Below are 18,966 nucleotides of genomic sequence, written 5' to 3' on the forward strand. Positions count from 1 at the left end.
AAGCCTCTGGGTTCCACCCCCAGTACCACCAGGAAAACAAAACAAAACAAAACAACAACAACAACAACAACAAAAAACTGGATGTGCTATACTAGGGGGAAGGGGTTTCCAGACCAGGGCGGTTCCACACCCATCAGCGTGGACCTGCGTCCTCACACCTCAGCTCTGGGACACCGTGAGGACTCCAGTGGACACTGCCCTGCTGTGTTTCCTTTCTTGCCTTCTTTGAAGTAGACCTGTTGCCAGCTGAGGTCACAAGAGTTCAACTTTCTCAGCTCAAGGATTGGCGAACCTTCTCTGTTAAGCACCAGGAAATAAACATTTTAGGCTTTGTGGCCCATAGGGTATCTATCACGGACACCCAATTGTGTTGTTTCCAGGCAAAAGCAGCCACAGGCAGTCATAAGCGAGTGACCACACACGACTGGATTATGAGTGTCCCGGCGACACCTCATGTTGTGGAAACAAGCTCTGGGCTGCTCTGGGCCAAAGGAACAGTTTGCCAGTCCCCAGTCTACTTGAGTATAAGGCTTCTCTTGCTGGGCGTGGTGGCACATGTACTTAATCCCAGTACTTAGGAGGCTGAGAGAGGAGGATCGAAGATTCTAAGCCAGCCTGGGCAACTTAGTGAGACTGTTTCCAAATAAGAAATAAAACTGGGCTGGGGGTGTAGCTCAGAGGTGGAGTACTTCTAGGTTTAATCTTCAGTGCCACAAAAGTGTGTGTGTGTGTGTGTGTGTGTGTGTTTATATATATATGGCCTCTCAGGCATAGTGGATATTGCAATGAACAGTACACCTATCATCGTGGGTGGCATGTCCCCTCTGTTAATACTCAGGACTTGCCACAGGGATTGCTCCTCAAACACCAGCAAAACCACAAGCAAAGGGTACTCACTTGAACAATAAGTTAAGACCAAAGAGAGTGAACATGACAGCCATGTAGCCAACGATGCCAGTGGCATAGCTGATTTTATAGATGAGCAGGAACCATTTATAGACCAACCTGGAGAAAGGAGATAAAGTACTTAGTCCAGCTGACACAGACACTGCCCTCAGGGCCACTGGGCGGCCACCACCCCTTATTCTCCTATCAGTTGTGACATCAGGCTCTATTCTTAGGACTTTTTGAGCAACTTCAGTTACTGTTTGAAAGGATTCACTTTCTCAATTGCAGAAACACCTCCGGGAAACTAGTGCTTTGTATTTTCCTGGTGTGGAACTCAGAAAAGAAAAGAGATATCTAAAAAGAAGTTTCAGTTTCAAACAAGGAAAGGGCACAGCTGACCAAAGACAGCTCTGTCATGTCACATTCAGGTTAGTTGTCTAAGGAAGTGAAAGCTAATAACCGTCAGGAGAGGGCAGGTGGGAAGGCTAGCTGTTCCTGTCAGGAAAGAGAACTCAAGGGAACACGAATCCGAGAATCTGTAGAATCTCCTACAGGTGTTTGTCCATGGGCTTGGGTAGGTTGAATATAGTTTTGCTCCTCTTTACAAACTAAAAATGAGAGAAATGATGTCTCATAAATTTGCTTCTGAAATGGCTTTTTCCTCTGAAGAAAGGAGGGAGGCACTAGAGAAGTACCTCTGAATTAGATGTACGTGTGTTGTTGTGGTGGAAGAGTGGGGTTGTTCGTGTAAATGCTATGGGGGTAACTCTTTGATATTAGAAGCCACTAAGCCAGGCACGGTGGTGCAAGCCTGTGATCCCAGTACTTGGGAGGTTGAGACAGAAGGATTATGGGTTTGAGGCCAGTCGCAGCAACTAGGTGAGACTGTTTCAAAATATAAAATAAAATAGGCTGAGGGTGTAGTTCACAGAGGTAGAATGTCCCTGGGTTCAAGCCCCAATACCACCAAAACACTCCAAAAGAAGCCAATATTCTATCTGTAATGATAGCCAATGATAACTCAGCAATTTGCCTGACTAACCAGCACAAGCCTTCCGGGTTTCTGAGAGCTGACTGGGCTACTGCCAACCCTGCTGAGCCTCCCTGCCATGGCCAAGCAAGCAGTCATGCAGTGTTATTTTCAAAGACAATACATGGCTTCATCACCAAGAGTTTGTGTTGATCAGAAGGGAGAGACACAGTAGAAAGGACATAAAATATTAGGTCAAAAAATCTTTAATTTGGAATAAGTGAGGTTTGTTTTCTTTTTTTCTTTTTTTTTTTTGCAGGTCTGGGGATGGAACCCAGAGGCATTTTGACCTCCGAGCTACACCCCCTGCCCTATTTTTTATTCTTTATTTTAAAACGGGGTCTAAGTTGTGGAGGGCCTCACTAAGTAGCTGAGGCTAGCTGTGAACCGAGATCCTCCAGTCTCAGCCTCCTGAATGCTGGGATTACAAGCCTGTGCCACCTCGCCCGGCAAGGTTTCATTTGTTTAGCGACCCCAGGTAAGTCAAATCATCCCTCTCAGACAAGCTTACTTCTTTGTAAAATGGGGAGACCATGCTATCTTTCTCAGTGCACTGACAGAGCCCATGTCCTCATAAGTGCTGCATAAGTAAGTGAGGATGTTTATAAAGGTGCTATAAAATGGTAAAGCACTATCAAGTATTAATTTTTAATATAAAAACCATAAATAGGTATATATATATATATATATATATATATATGCATATGCATATTTGTATATGTAGGGAGGTGCTGGGGATTGATCCCAGGGGCATTCTACTACTGAGCTATACCCCCAGCCCCATTTTATTTTTGATTTGGAAACAGGGTCTAAGTTGCTGAGAGCCTAAGTTGCTAACGTTGGCCTTGAACCTGCGATCCTCCTGTCTCAGCTTCTCGAGTAGTGGGATAACAGGCATGTGCTACGATGCCTGGAAAAACCTTCTATACTACTGACACTTTCTTTGTCCTTTTAGCTAGAAGTTGGTACTGTTTGTCACTTGGTGACTCATGTTCTATTGTATATCATCTTTATATCACCCTATATAAGGTAGTAATTATCATCTCATTTTTTAGGAATGAAGAATTCAAGGCTCAAAAAGGTGAAAGTAGCTGGGCTTGGAGTTCTAATCCACGTCCATTTGGCTCCAGAGCCTGCACCCTCTATGATGGTCTAGAAGGGGACCAGAGAGGGGCTTCTATATCACCAGCTACACCTTTTACAAAGCAACTCAGAAGGCCAGAGAAAAGCTTGCAGTAAAGTGGAAGAGAAGGAGCTGGGCAGGGTGGTGCATGCCTGTAATCTCAGTACTTGGAAGGCTGAGACAAAAAGATCATAGGATTGAGGCCAGCCTCAGGAACTTATAAGGTTCTCAACAATTTAGTAAGACCCTGTTTCCAAATAAAAAATAAAATTGGGCTAGGGGTATAGCTCAGAAGAAGATTCCTGGGGTTCCATCTCTAGTAACACACACACACACACACACACACACACACACACACACACACACACACAAAGAGGAGCGACTTGTTCCTGGGAAGACTCTGGGTCAGGTGGCCTCAACTCAGAGCGGCCAGTTTCCCTGCAGGTTCTCCTGGACCTGCGCACACATCTCATAGCATTCACCCACTGCAACTGGGGCTTTGTTGTCCACCCCTGCCATTAAATGGAGCACTCTGTGAGGCAGGGAGCACGTCTTACACAGCTCAGCATCTCCACACTCAGCACGGAGCCTGGCACAGTTAGTGCTTGTTGAATGAAAAAAATGGGAAAATGCCCTTTTCTTTTTTTTGCTGTACTAGGGATGGAACCCAGGGGCATTCTACCTCTGAGCTACACTCCCAGCCCTATTTTTTATTCTTTATTTTGAAACCAGGTCTCACTGAGTTGCAAAGGGCCTCACTAAGTAGCTGAGGCTGTCCATGAACCGCAATCCTCTGTTCTCAGCCTCCCAAATGCTGGGATTATAAGCATGCACCAACATATCCGTCTTGAAAATGCCTTTTTCTATCAAGTAGATATTAAATGACCTTACAAAGCTGGTTGGGAGGAGACTAAATGAGAAATACACATGGATAAAATACAAAAAAAAATTACATAGGCAGAAGCTCTCTTGTAACCTAAGAAAAAGAATTATTTTTTTTAATTGCAAATTTGCAATTCACTCATTCAAAAACAAAAAAAAATTTTGGTATTGGGGGTTGAATTTAGGGGCCTTCTACCTCCAAGCTATACCTTTGCCCCATTTTATATTTTATTTTGGAATGGGGTCTTGTCAGGTTTCTGACTCTCACCTAAATTGTTGAGGCTGGTCTTAAACCTGCATTCCTCCTGTCTCAACCTCCTAAGTACTGAGATTACAGGTATATACTACCATGCCCAGCCTCAACAATAATTTTTATATATGCCAGGCCTGTGGCAAGACCTGGACATACAGTGATCAACAAAATGGACGTGGTTCCTAATCTCGTATGTATAGTTAAGTGGAGAAGACAGATACTCAAAGTATTGTTTTGCTATAAATTGCAGTAAGTTCTATGAAGGGTCTTATGAGAGAATATAATAGAAATCTTATTTAGAGATCAGAGAAAGGTTAACAGAAGAAAATAACATTTAAAACAAGCTCAGAAGCCGGACATGGTTGTGCACATTTGTAATCCCAGCATTTGGGAGGCTGAGTCAGGAGGATCGTAGTTCGTGGACAGCCTCAGTTACTTAGTAATGCCCTTTCAAACTCAGCGAGACCCTGTTTCAAAATAAATAATAAAAGGTAGCTTGGAGGTAGAAGGCTCCTGGGTCCCATCCCCAGTACTGTAGTAACTAACTAACTAAATAAATAAATAAAACAAGCCCAGAAAGATCACAATAATTTATTTGCTTATTCATTGCTTGCTTTTAATATAAACAGGTCTCTTTTTTTTTTGGGTGGTACTGGGGGTTGAACCTAGGGGCTTTCTACCTCCAGGCTATACTCCCAGATCTATTTATATATTTTATTTGGAATCGGTCTCACTAAGTTGCTGAAAGCCTAAGTAGCTGAGGCTGGCTTTGAACCTGTGTGATCCTCCTTATCTCAGCCTCCCAAGTGCAGGGATTACAAGTGTGTGCCACCACGCCCGGCTATTCTTTGTTTTGAAACAGGGTCTAGTAAGTTGGATAGGGCCTCACTAAGTAGCTGAGGCTGTCCGCGAACCGCAATCCTTCCGTCTCAGCCCCCAAATACCGGCTCCCCCGTGCTCTCTAACGCATGAGCTTCAGGGAACCCAGGCTCTTCCTTGCTACCTAAATGCTCACCTTGGGGTCGTCTGTACTAGCGGTTTTCGTGTGGCTCGGAAGGTGACAAAGGCTGTGACCGCGGAGAAGAAGATCCAGATCACTAGAAACCTCCACCAGTGCAGCTTCACTGTGAAATAGAGGGGGACAACCCACATCTGAAAGAGGGTCACCATCTGAAACACAAACACAGGCACTTCAGCTCCAGCCAGCTCCCTCTGCAGCTCTAGCCACAAATCCACACAGCTTCTTGTTTGCTGTTTCAGGGATCCTATCCTCTATCTGCAGTGGTGAATAAAGGCAACTCCACTAGCGATCAAAGTCAGAAATCTGGGACCATGTCTGACTCCTCCCTTTCACCCCTCATTCGACTGTCTTTTGAATGTATTTCTTCCCTTCTATCGAAGCACCTGCTATCTCTTGCCTGTGAGGCAGCAACAGCCACACTTTATTAGTGGCCCTACATCTAGCGTAAATAGAACGGAGGAGACGCAGTGCTGGGGCACCTCCTGCCGTGCCCCAGGCCTTGAGTCAAGTTGTCCTTGGACTAAAATACCCTCCTGCCCACCTACTTTCTGCCCGATCATATCACATCCAAGACATATGAAACCTTCAGTCTCCTTTCCAGTCAAAATTGGTCATGAATCCTAATCCACCAAAGATTTTCTTTTCTATCTTCATTACAGTGCTTATCCAGAATACGAGGCTGGCTTATAATTCATTTGCTACCTGAACATAAGCTCCTTAAGGGTGGTGACTTGGCTATATTAATCCATTTCCTTCATACCAGAAAACAGTTTGGGATACAATAAGCCCTCAATAAATCTGGAGAAATAAATAAGAGGAAGGTAAGATTAGACTGAAGTAAGACTTCCTAAGAGAGTGGTACATATCTGTTTTGTTCTGTTTGTTTGTTTGTTTATTTGGTGGTACTGAGGTTCCTGGAAGCTCTTCTATCTCGGGGCTACACTCCCAGACCTATTTTATATTTTTTATTTGGAAACAGGGTCTCTTAAGCCAGCGCTGCTGGCTCCGAACCTGCGTGATCCTCCTGTCTCCACCTCCCAAGCGCGGGGATTACAAGCATGCGCCACCACGCCCGGCTACATATCTGTTTTAAAGAGTGCCTATTATCAAGTCGTGGTGGCACACACCTGTAATGCCAGTACTTGGGAAACTGAGAAAGGAGAATCAGAGGTTTGAGGCCAGCCTCAGCAAATTAGCAAGGCCCTCTGCAACTTAGTGAGATCCTGTTTCAAAATAAAAAATAAGCCAGGCATGGTGGTGCATGCCTATAATCCTAGTACTTGAGAGGCCAAGAGAAGAGGACTGTAGGTTCCAGATCAGCCTCAGCAAATTAGGGAGACCTGTTTCACAAAATGAATAGGGCTGGGGATGTGGCTCAGAAGTAGAATGCCCCTGGGTTTAATCCCCAGTACTGAGGGGGGAAAAATAAATTAAAAGATAAGATAGAGCCAGGTATGGCGGCACACACTTGTAATCCCAGTACTTGGGAGGCTTAGACAGGAGGATCGCAGGTTCAAAGGCAGTCTCGGCAACTTAGCGAGGTCTTCCCCAACTTAGTGAGATCTTGTTTCCAAACAAAAAATAAAATCAGGTAGGGGTACAACTCCAGTACCAAAAAAAAAAAAAGATGGTTGGGGGTATAACTCAGTGGTTGAACATCCCTAGATTCAATCCCAAGTACCTCCACAAGTATACATATATACAACACACACAAAAAAGAAAAGTGCCTAATAACTACCTCCCTCAGAGCTTTAACTTACTGTACTTGTTAACTGAAAAGTTACAAATACACAAAAAAATTCTAACTCTACTTGAAGAGTTAATAGTCACTAATCCTCTGCTCCCTGATGCTTCCTCTCTCCCTCCCTCAACCACACACTTCTACAAGACATTATTCTCTCGGGTGATGAGTGGTGTACAAAAGGAGAGCATGTGATGGAGGCTTCCTTCTTGATAAAGAGGAGAAAGGACAAACAAGTAAAAAGCACAACTGAACAGAGGAGAGAAACTTGTTTCCTAACATCCCACAGTAAAGAAAACTAAAGTATTTGTCCTTGGGGATGTGGGGACCAATGCTGTTCAACCGAGATATAATGGAAGTCACATATATTATTTAAATTTTTCTACTTACTACATTTTTTTTTTTTTTTGTGGTACTTGGGGTGGAACCCAGAGGCGTTCTACCTCCGGGCTATACTCCCAGAACTATTTTTTATATTTTATTTGGAAACAGGGTCTCACTAAGTTGCTGAGAGCCTCACTAAGTAGCTGAGGCTGGCTTCGAACCCGTGCGATCCTCCTGTCTCAGCCTCCCAAGCGCGGGGATTACAAGCATGCGCCACCATGCCCGGCTTACTTACATTTTTAAAAAGCAAGAAAGAAAGAGGTGGTATTGATTTAATAAATTCTATTTAACCCAACATATCCAAAATGTTACCATTTCAACATGAACAAAATGTTAAAGTTATTTTTGGGGAGTGGAAGAAGTGCCTTTGTTCTCTTCAAATTGTTTGATTTAACACGCTCATGGGGCTGTTTATAAAACAGTTGGCCAAGAGAGACTAGAATTAAATCACAAGTCTGGTCACATTTGTCCTTTCAGAATCGGAATTCCTGGTCTCCTTCCAGCTTTTCAAAACACTGGCCTGTTCTAAGAGCCTCTTTCCCTCTGCCCATCATCACCAACAGCATGTTCTGAGAAGAAGCCCGGGGTCAAAATAATTTTCTCTACATAATCTACAGCTCTGTACATTTTGAGTGAGGAGAGAGGCAGAGAACCTGGATTCTATTTTGAATTGGACAAAGACAATAAGGAGTATGTTTGGGCATTTGTGTAAAAGAAATGAAAGATCTTGCAGACTTAACACTATAGGGTAAAAAAGCCATTCAAGCCAGGCGTGGTGGCGCACGATTTTAATCCCAGTACTTGGGAGGCGGAGACAGGGGGATTGCAGGTTTGAGGGCACTCTCAGCAAGTAGGGAGACTCTAGTCAACCTAGCAAGATCATGTTCCAAGATGATAATAATAACAATAATGACGACGTGATGATGATGGTGGGGGATATAGCTCAAGGTAAAATGCCCTCGGGCTCAATCCCCAGTACCACCAAAAAAAAAAAAAAAAAGAAAAAGAAAAAAGGTCACTCAAATTACATCATGAAAAAGAAAGGAAAGGGAGAAAGAGAGATCAGAGGAGGAAAGAAGAGAAATGGGGAAACCAGTAGGGAGGAGAGAGAAGGAACAAAAATTATAGAGATGAAATTAAACTCTTTGGAGACAGATGACCCAGTGGGATACAGCAGACCTGGGTTTAATTCTATTTGGCTTTCACCTCACTGAATTACCCTAAAGAGGTCCTTTCCCACTGAGGAAGAATTTGGCTCTATTTCTCAAACCCCTTCTAGTTCTAACATGAGAAAGTTCTTTTAAGCAGCCCTGTATCTCAGGGAAAATGGAGGCATGATATTTATTGGCATTTTGCTTAGTAAGTAAGTTTAAAGTTTATTTAAAAAAGCATTTTAACAGAGGATTAATATCAAGAATGCATAAAGAACTAAAAGAATATAACATCAAAAGGACAAGCCTGGCGTGGTGGCACACTTGTAATTCCAGCATTTGGGAGGCTGAGACAGAAGGATCACGGTTCATAGACCCATAGATAGCCTCAACTACTTAGTGAGGCCCTTTGCAACTCAATGAGACCTTGTTTCAAAATAAAATAAAAAAGCAGGCTGGGAGTATAGCCCAGAGACAAAAAAAAAAAAAAAGACTACAAACCAGTCAATAAATGGGCAAATGAATTAAACAGACATATTTCAGAAGAATTACAAATGGCCAACAAATATATGAAAAGGAAAAAGGAATTCAATGCCTTTTTTAAAAATTTAAATCCAGGGGCATTCTACCTTTCAGCTATACCTTAGCCTTTTATTTATTTACTTATTTATATATTTATTGTGGTACTAGGGATAGAACCCAGGGCATTCTACCTCCAACCTATATGCCCAGTCCTATTTCTTATTCTTTATTTTGAAACAGGGTCTCCCTAACTTGCAGAGGACCTCACTAAGTAGCTGAGGCTCCCTTTTTATTTTTTTTATTTTTTTATTTTTGTGGGACTGGGGATTAAACCCAGAGGCATTCTACCTCCAAGCTACATCCCCAGCCTTGTTTTATTCTTTCTTTGGAAACAGGGCCTCACTCAGTTGTGGAGGGCCTCACTAAGCAGCTGAGGCTGGCCGTGAACCTGTGATTGTCCTTTCTCACCTCCCAAGTACCGGGATTATAAATGTGTTGTGCTACCAAGGCTGGCTTATTTTTATAAGTGTTTCACTAGGTTTCTAAGAGTTTTACTAAATTGCTGAGGCTGGTCTCAAACCTTTGGTCCTCCTGTCTCAGCCCCTTAAGTACTGGGATTACAGGCACGCACTACCACACATGGCTGGTGTTTAACATCTTTAGCAATCATCCCAGCACTTGGGAGGCTGAGACAGGAGGATCGCACAGGTTCAAAGCCAGCCGTAGCTACTGAGTGAGGCTCTCAGCAACTTAGTGAGACCCTGTTTCCAAATAAAGTATAAAAAATAGGTCTAGGAGTATAGCCTGGAGGTAGAAAATCCCCTGGATTCCACCCCCAGGAACACACACACACACACACACACACACACACACACACACACACACACACACACCAAAAAAAAAAAAACAACTATACTAAAATTTTATCATACCCCAGTTAGAATAGCAATTATCAAGAGTACAAATAATAGCCGGGCATGGTGGTGCACGCCTGTAATCCCAGTACTTGGGAGGCTGAGACAGGAGGCTTGCAGTTCGAAGACAGCCTCAGCTACTTAGTGAGGCCCTTTGCAACTCAGTGAGACCCTGTTTCAAAATAAAAAATAAAAATTGAACTGGTGGTGTATCTCAGAGGTAGAATGCCCCTCGGTTCCATCCCCAGTACTGAAAATAATAATAATAATAATAATACAAATAATAGCTGGGCATGGTGGGATGTGCTTGTAATCCCAGCATTTGGGAAGCTGATACCAGAGGCTCTGGGTTTGCAGACAGCCTGAGCTACTTAGTGAGGCTCTTTGCAAATAAGTGAGACCCTGTTTCAAAATAATGAATAAAAATAGGGCTGGGGGTGTAGTTTGGAGGCAGATTGCCCCAGGTTCCATCACCAATACCACACACACACACACACACACACACACACACACACACACAAAGAATACAAATAATAATAAATGCTAGCAAACACATGAGGGAAAAGAAAGACTTACACACTGTTGGTGGGATTATAAATTAGCACAGCCACTATGGAGATCAGTATGGAGTTCCTCAAAAGAAGAGAAATAGAGCTACATGACTCAGCCATACCACTCCTTGATATTTACCCAAAATAAAGTCAGCATACGATAGTGACACACGCTTACACCTATTTATACCAGCACGATTCACAAGAGCCAAGTTATAAAACCAGTCTAGGTATGCCTCAATAAATAAATGGATAAAGAAAATGTAGCATATATACATAATAGACTTTTACTCATTCATAAAGAACAAAATCATGTCATTTGCAGGAGAAGGTATGGAACTGAGGGATATAATGCTAAATGAGGTAACCAAGGCTCAGAAAATCAAGGGTAACAAGTTCTCTCTCATATGTAGAAGGTAGAGAGGTAAAAAAAGTGGACTTCATGAAAACAGAAGAGAGACCAGGAGAGTAGTGGAGGGGATGAGTGGAATGTGCTGGGAACACAAAGGAGGCGTACAGGGAAGGAAATAGACCAGATTATGCTATATGCAAATATGCCACTATGAATCCCACTATACGTACGATTATAATGCAGCAATAAAAATGAATTTTAAAAACGAAGGCAAGCTGGGTGTGGTGGCGCACTTTTGTAATCCCAGCATTCGGGAGTCTGAGACCAGAGGATCACAGTTTGTGCACAGCCTCAGCTACTTAGTGAGGCCCTCTGCAACTCAGTGAAACCCTGTTTCAAAATACAGAATTAAAAATAGGGCAGGGGGTATAGCTCGGAGGTCGAATGCCCTTGGGTTCCATCCCCAGACCCGGAAAAAAAAATAAAAATCACGGTGGTGCATGTTTGTAATCCCAGTATTTGGGAGGCTGAGAAGAGGATTGCAGGTTTGTTTGTGGCCAGCCTCAGCTATTTGGTGAGGCCCTGCTTCAAAATAAAGAATTTAAAAATAGGGATGGGGATGTACCTCTTAGGTGGGATGTTCTTGGGTTCCATCTCTGGCACCACAAAACAAAAACAAAAACAAATGAAGGCATATTTAAAGACTAACTTGGTAATGGCAGGGACTCTAGTGCCATCTGGTGGTCATGCTTATGTAGACATGCACAAAAAAAGGGGAAGCCTTGCCTGTTTCTTCCCAAGGACTTGAGTGGTGAGACCTGAACCCAGCGGCCAAGGGAAGCATCAAGTCCCAACAGGGAGGTTCAAAGGAGAGAAGCAGCAATGTGGGTAGGAGCTACCAGGGAAGATTTTATAGAAGAGGCAGAATTCTGGATGGTTCAGAAGGAGTCTTGAGTTGGAAAAACAAAACCCATTCCCCCTTTTCCTGAATCTGTAAATATAAAGTTGAAACCGAAGACTAGCCTGACGCTAGCCCACTGATTTGTTCTGTAAACATTTACCGAGACACAATCCCAGGTTTTGTTTCTGTTTTTGGTGGTACTGGGGTTCCTGGAAACCCTTCTATCTCTGGGCTACACTCCCAGACCATCCATATATATATATATATATATTTTTTTTTTTTTTTTTTAAATTTGGAAACAGGGTCTCTTAAGCCAGTGTGGCTGGCTTCGAACCTGCACGACCCTCCTGTCTTCACCTCCCAAGCGCGGGGATTACAGGCGTGCACTACCACACCCGGCCTCAATCCCAGTTTTTTTGAGAGATAAAAGTGAGCAATATTTCCCTTATGCATAACACTGAATAACTGAGAAGGTAATGTTAGAAGCTAACAGTTAAAGTTAGTCCATATTTAATTGGACTGCCTCTTGTTTTCAGCAGAGGCAGTATCTGTTTTCAGCAGAGGAGTATTGGTAGAAATGGACTCAACACTTCATAATGATTTGTTGTTGTTGTTGTTGTTGTTGCTAGAGGTGGGATCCAGGGTCATTTTTTTCTGAGCTACACCCCCAACCCTACTTTATTTTTTATTTTGAAATAGAGTCTAATCAAGTTGGAGAGGGACTCGCTGAGCTCCTAAGCCTACCCTTGAACCTGTGATCATCATGTCTCAGCCTCCCAAGCACTGGGATTACAGGTGTGCATCACCACGCCTGGCTCCTCATAATGATTTCTAATTTTTGTGAAGACAGACAAGACAACCTCTAGCTCCCTCTCATCTTGGCAAAACTACAATTTCTGAAATGAGCTCCAAGGTCCCATCCTTCCCTGGGCGCCAGCTGCATTGCCAGCCTGCGCATGCCTGGCACCTGTAATGGTCAGTGTTCTCATCATCTCCCATGCTGTGGGCAGGGATTGCCCACCACAGCTGGCTGGAAAGGAACACTGGGAGTGAAATGAGAACTACAAGTCCAGGTAATAGAATCAAGTAAGAGACACCCAGTTAAACAAATATTTGACTTGAAAAGTGCTAACAAATGGACTGCGGTCATCTGGAGAGAGGTGTCTGTGACGTGTTCCCATGGCTTTGTTCAGTATTTTCATGAACAGTCTAGATGAAGAACCTGCATACCAAATTGTGGACAACGCGAAGCTTAGGGAGAGGCAAAGAGGCAGGCAGTGAACACAGAAATAGAAGAAATGAGAGCCTAGCTGGGCGTGATGGAGCACGCTTGTAATCCCAGTACTTGGGAGGCTGATACAGGAGGATCACGCAGGTTCACAGCCAGCCTCAGCAACCTCATGAGGCCCTCACAACTTGGTGAGATTTTGTTTCAAAATCAGACATAAAAGAGCTGGGCGTGGTGCTGCACGCTTGCAATTCCAGTGCTTGGGAGGTTGAGACAGGAGGATTGCACAGGTTCAAAGTCACCCTCAGCTACTTAGTGAGACCCTGTTTCCAAATAAAGTATAAAATAGGTCTGAGAGTATAGCCCAGAGGTAGAAAAGCCCCTGGGTTCCACCCTCAGTACAACAAAATAAATAAATAAAACAAATTTTTTTTTTTTTTTTTTTTTTTTTTTTTAGTGGTACTGGGGTTCCTGGAAGCCCTTCTACCTCCGGGCTACACTCCCAGACCTATTTTATATTTTTGAAACAGGGTCTCTTACGCCAGCGCGGCTGGCTTCGAACCTGCGCGATCCTCCTGTCTCCGCCTCCCAAGTGCGGGGATTACAAGCGTGCGCCACCACGCCCGGCTAAAACAAATTTAAAAATAAAACATAAAATAGGGCTGGATGTGTACCTCGAAAGGTAAAAAAAATGCCCGAGTTCAATCCTCAGTACCACACACAAAGAAGAAACAAGATCCAAAATGAATAAAGCTTGTTTCTAGGGTTCTAGCTCCAACACTCCATGAGCTTAAAGCTGAAATGAAGAACCAAAACCACATGACAAAACCTTACAAGTGCCACAAATCCAGGATGGGGAAGGAGTGACTTAATAGAAGCTCATGTGAAACAGATCTGGGGGTTTCAGTTGACCACACACTGCTGCAGAGTATGTGCCAGCACAGCTGCTGCCAAAATAGCCATGGCAACCTTGGGCTGCCTAACTAAGAGTGCGCCCAACAAAGCAGGCGGTGCTCTGCTGTTCTCAGCTTTGTCAAGGCATCTCTGGGGCCTGGGCATCTGGTCTTATGGCTACACAGTACAAAGAACCCTGACAAATCAGTACAGTATAGCTATAAAAGAGCCGACAGAATTACAGAAGGTCTAGAAACCAAGTCATGTAAGAAACAGCTAAAGAGCTGAGCGTGGTAGCACACACCTATAATTAATTCCAGTACCTGGGAGGTTGAGACAGGAGGATCACAGTTCAAGGACAGCCTCAGCAAGTAGTGACACTCTCAGCAACCCTAGTGAGACACTATTTCAAAATAAAAATAAAGGTCTGGGCCTCTGGCCCCGACCCTGGGCGGGTGGGCAGGCGCTGGCGGGGCACCCTTCGGGGACCCCCTTCCATCCGGAAGGACCCTGTGGTCCGGGCCTCTGGCCCCGACCCTGGGCGGATAGGCAGGTGCTGGCGGGGCACTCCTAGGCGACCCCCCTTCCACCCGGAAGGACCCTGTGGTCCGGACCTTGGCCCCAACCCTTGGCAGGTGGGCAGGCGCTGGCGGGGCACCCTTTGGCGATCCCCTCCCCACCTGGTAGGATCCTGTGGTCTGGGCCTCTGGCCCCGACCCTGGGCGGGTGGGCAGGCGCTGGCAAGCACCCTTTAGTGACCCCCTCCCCACCTGGAAAGACCCTGTGGTCCAGGCCTCTGGCCCTGACCCTGGGAGGGTGGGCAGGCACTGGCGGGGCACCCCTAGGCGACCCCCTCCCCACCCAGAAAGACCATGTGGTCTGGGCCTCTGGCCCTGACCCTGGGCCGGTGGGCAGGCACAGGTGGGGCACCCCTAGGCGACCCCCTTTCCACTCGGAAGGACCCTGTAAAAAAGGAAAAGAAAAAGAAAAAAGGATAATATCAGAGAGGGGTCAAGGAGGCCGTGGTGGATGCCAGGATACGGAGATGCAGACAAAACTTTTCCAAATGAACTGGAATTATTGGAAAAATTCCCCGCTAAGGAGGACTGCTTCTTCTCCACATTGTTAAGAATCTTGGACATCACCTGTAAGGAGAGAGACTTTAGCGGAGACCAAGGAGAAAGGCGGTGCTGAAAGCGGTCTCCACGTTGGCGGTAGAGACTTGTATTCGGAAGAAGCAGAAATCGGAGCCTACCAATCTTATTTATTTTTTTTTTTTGAGAAATTACACCAAAGGTCGAATGCTACCATTGTACATGCTTAGGAACACTGGACAACATTCAGAGTGGAAAAAGAGCTTGGAAAGATTTGAAATGGTGGAGGCAGTGGCAATGGCAGTGGCCATACTCAGGGGAGGCAGAGATCTGATGCATTATACCTGGAACCTTTGAAGTAATGACCCCAGAGGCAGAATGCTACCACCACGCACCCTCGAGAACATGGGACAAATGGTTGGGCGAAGAGGGTGCTTGGATTAGAGCCTGCCGAGGGGTGAGGCCAGCGACGGACACAGCAAAGCTGGGACTGGAGCCGTCATGAGGCAAGGCCGGTGCTGGAGCCTCCAAGGCCGGGATCGGAGCCTGCAGAGTGGTTAGGCCATTGCTGGGGCCAATGAAGCTGGGATCGGTTCATGCCGTGAGGCAAGGCCGGTGCTGGGGCCTTCGAGGCTGGGATCAGAGCCTGCCGAGGGGTTAGGCCGGTGCCGGGGCCAACAAGGTTGGGATTGGAGCCTGCCGTGAGGCAAGGCTGGTACTGGGGCCTCCGAGGCCGGGATCGGAGCCTGTCGAGGGGTTAGGCCGGTGCCAGGGCCAGCGGCCAGCATCGGAGCCTTCTGTGAGGCAAGGCCGCTATTGAGGCCTCCGAGGCCAGGATCGGAGCCTGCCGAGGGGTTAGGCCGGTGCTGGGGCCAGTGAGGCTGGGATCAGAGCCTGCCGCGATGCAAGGCTGGTGCCGGGGTCTCGGAGGCCAGGATCGGAGCCTGCTGAGGGGTTAGGCCAGTGCCGGGGCCAGCGGACGGCATTGGAGCCTTCCGTGAAGCAAGGCCACTACTGAGGCCTCCGAGGCCTGGATCGGAGCCTGCCGAGGGGTTAGGTCGATGCCAGGGCCATTGGCTAGCATCGGAGCCCGCTGTGAGGAAGGCCGGTGCTGGGGCCTCCGAGGCCGGGATCGGAGCTAGCTTAGGGGTTAGGCCAGTGTCGGGGCCAGCGAGACCAGAATCCAGGCCTCCCATGAGGCAAGGCCGCTGCTTAAGCCAGCGAGGTCTGGATCAGTCCACCGGGTAGCCAGGCCACAACTGGGGCCATCAAGAGTGGGATCGGTATTTTCAACACGGCATGCACAGAGAAATATCGCAGAAAATTAAAACCAAATGCTTCCCCTAATCAGCAATAACTAGGAGGAAAGGGGCAACAGGAAGTGGTCGAACTATAGAAAGGGCCCTATAGTGAAGCAATTAAGGTGACCAATCAGAGGGTATGAAATAGGGGAGGATGGAGCCTCTTTAAAAAGCAGGAGGTACATAAACATATGTATCAAAGTTAATCACCAAACATGGGATCGAGGGAGGGGGAGGGAATGGGATGGGGGCTGGATGAGGGCTAATTGGATGTGTGCTTGTATATCCTCTCAAGTCTTGTATTCCAATGTGATGTATAATTACAATGCACCAATAAAAATAAAAATTAAAAAAATTAAAATAAAAATAAAATAAGGTTGTAGGTTGTAGATGTAGCTTGGAGGTAGAATGCCCAATTCAATCCCCAGTATCAAAAAATTAAATTAAATAAAAAAGCCAGGCATGGTGGCACACGCTTGTAATCCTAGCATTCAAGGAGGCTGAGACCTTAGGATCACACAGACAGCCTCAGCTACTTAGGCCCTTCGCAACTCAATGAGACCCTGTTTCAGAATAAAAAATAAAAAAATAGGGCAGGGGGGTGTAGCTTGGGGGTCGAATGTTCCTGGGTTCCATCCCTAGACCTGCAAAATAAATGAATAAATGAATAAATGAATAAATAAATAAAATGGCCAGAGGTATAGCTTGGAGGTAGAATGCCCCTGAGTTCAATCCCTAGCACCACCATGGGGGGGGGGCAGTACAAACAAACAAATAGCCAGAGGCACTGGGATATTAGGCCTGGGGAAGATTACAGGAAGGCCTAGGGCATTCTACCTCTGAACTATACCACTGTCCTATTTTACTTGATAATAGAAAACAGGGTCTTGCTAAGTTGATGACAGCCTGAGTTGCTGAGGCCAGCTTTGAACCTGTGATTCTCCAAGTCTCAGCTTCCCAAGTACTGGGATTATAGGCCAACTCAATGTAGTTTCTAAGACCTGATAAGATCCTATACATTCCTAGGATATTCTATAGGGCAGAAACATGACTGGCAACTTCCTTCTACCACATCTCTAGCAGACGCTCATCCTTACTGATGAGGTAGAATAGAAGAAATAAATCTTAGATAGAAAGGAGACATATTGGAAAGAAAAGGAAGATATGGTTTTAAAATCTAAAATCTTCAGTCTAACAAAGGCTTGGTTATTCTAAAAAGCCAGGCCCATACTGTTAAATTGTAATTGGCTGGCTTAGGAAACTGCTGAGCTGATTAAACCTGAGCTTCATCATTTGTCAAAGTTCCAGAAAAGATCCAGAAAGATCTTTAAAAAGGTCACACCTTTTAATAAAGAGCCCTACACCTTGACAGCCCTGCTTCCTGTCTCTCTACTCCTGAGAGTCCTGTCCCAAAAGGAATTCTCAGCTTTTGTGAACCAGAAAGCATGAAAGGAGCCCACCATCCCATGTGCCCTTGGCTACCCACTCTCTAGAGGCTTATATATTATAAAAAGTATAGCTCTGAAGAGCTCTTTGCCATTTTGAGCCATTTTTGAGCCATTTTGAACAGTTTGGGGGCCATTTTGGGGCAGCTTCTACAGCTCTTAGTCTATCTCCTTGGGTCACTCTCATGCTTTTGAGATGGCCAGTGAAACCCTGAATATATATCTTAACTTAAAACCTATGCCTTTATCTCTGACTGGCATGTGTTGAAATTCGTTTTGCCATGGAAGCCAAGAACACAGAAGTTATGGTGCTGCCCATGACACTTACCACGGGAGGCAGGCCATTTCATTGCGAATACTATGTTAATATATGTGCTAGCTAGTTCTTCCCTGAGACTCACCAGGAAAATATGCCTCTGTGTCCCTTCTGTCTCTGGATCGAACACTTGTCTTTCAGAGAAGTACAGTGAGTAAATTTATTCCCTGTGCCTTAGAACTCCTCTTTTAATGCACAGAACTACAGCTCCTTTCCCAAATCTCCTCTCCAGACAAGTCTTAATCAAGCAGCCACTTAACACTTACTGGGCACTTACTGAACACCCTGCTAAGGACTGGAGAATTCAGAAATGAAAATCAAAACCTCCTCAAGACCTTAAGTCTACGGAAGTGAAACAAGTTCAGAAACAACTTATACAACAGGATAAGTTCCATCATGGAGTACACCTTGGAGGCCAAGAGAGCACAGAGGAAAAGCCATTCACTCACCGTGGGGAACCAGGGAGAGCTGCCCAAGGGAGGCATCTTTTGACCTCTGTCTCGATGGTAGTAGGCCCGGGTACAAAAAGCAATCATGCTAAGTGTTTCAGAATGAAGGAGCATGTTATGCTGGAGAAAGTACAACCAGTGTTTGGGGAAAGATAAGAAAGAAGCCTAAAGAGGCAGGCACGGCTTACAGAAGGTTGACATGTATCACAGCTAGAAAATCTTACTACATTCTAAGCATACAAGTTTTCTTTCTCATCAAAAGTAGATTACAACCCCTCACCATCTTAGCTTTCTCTAGCAACCCTAGTAACCCTCTTAACGTCTTGATCTGACAAAAATCTATTATACTTTTGAGATTTCCAGGTAGGAAATTTTGCCACTCATCCGTTCCAGGAGGGAACAGCAGTTCAGGGGGTGGGGATTTGAAAAGATACTATATTTGACAACAGAAAGGATGATGAAAGCTTCTCCTTGGAGATCTTTAAAAATAGGGCAGATACTTTTCCAGGCATAAGCTTATCCCTTC

The 18,966-nt window shown here is 45.2% G+C and overlaps 1 protein-coding gene across 2 annotated transcripts in view; it reads right to left on the reverse strand.

Moving 5' to 3' along the window:
* RNF121 (ring finger protein 121) overlaps positions 1 to 18,966 on the reverse strand; it is a gene marked incomplete at both ends in the record, with an annotated part of 67,505 nt that overhangs the window by 13,402 nt on the left and 35,137 nt on the right. For both annotated transcript variants that reach the window (XM_080697980.1, XM_080697979.1), the window contains 2 exons: positions 898 to 1,005; positions 5,192 to 5,346. In XM_080697980.1, coding sequence (XP_080554106.1) covers positions 898 to 1,005; positions 5,192 to 5,346 — 263 coding nt within the window. The remainder of the gene's footprint in view (positions 1 to 897; positions 1,006 to 5,191; positions 5,347 to 18,966) is intronic.

The sequence above is a fragment of the Muscardinus avellanarius genome, assembly GCF_963383645.1.
Source record: "Muscardinus avellanarius genome assembly, chromosome: 1".
Classification (NCBI taxonomy): Eukaryota; Metazoa; Chordata; class Mammalia; order Rodentia; family Gliridae; genus Muscardinus; species Muscardinus avellanarius.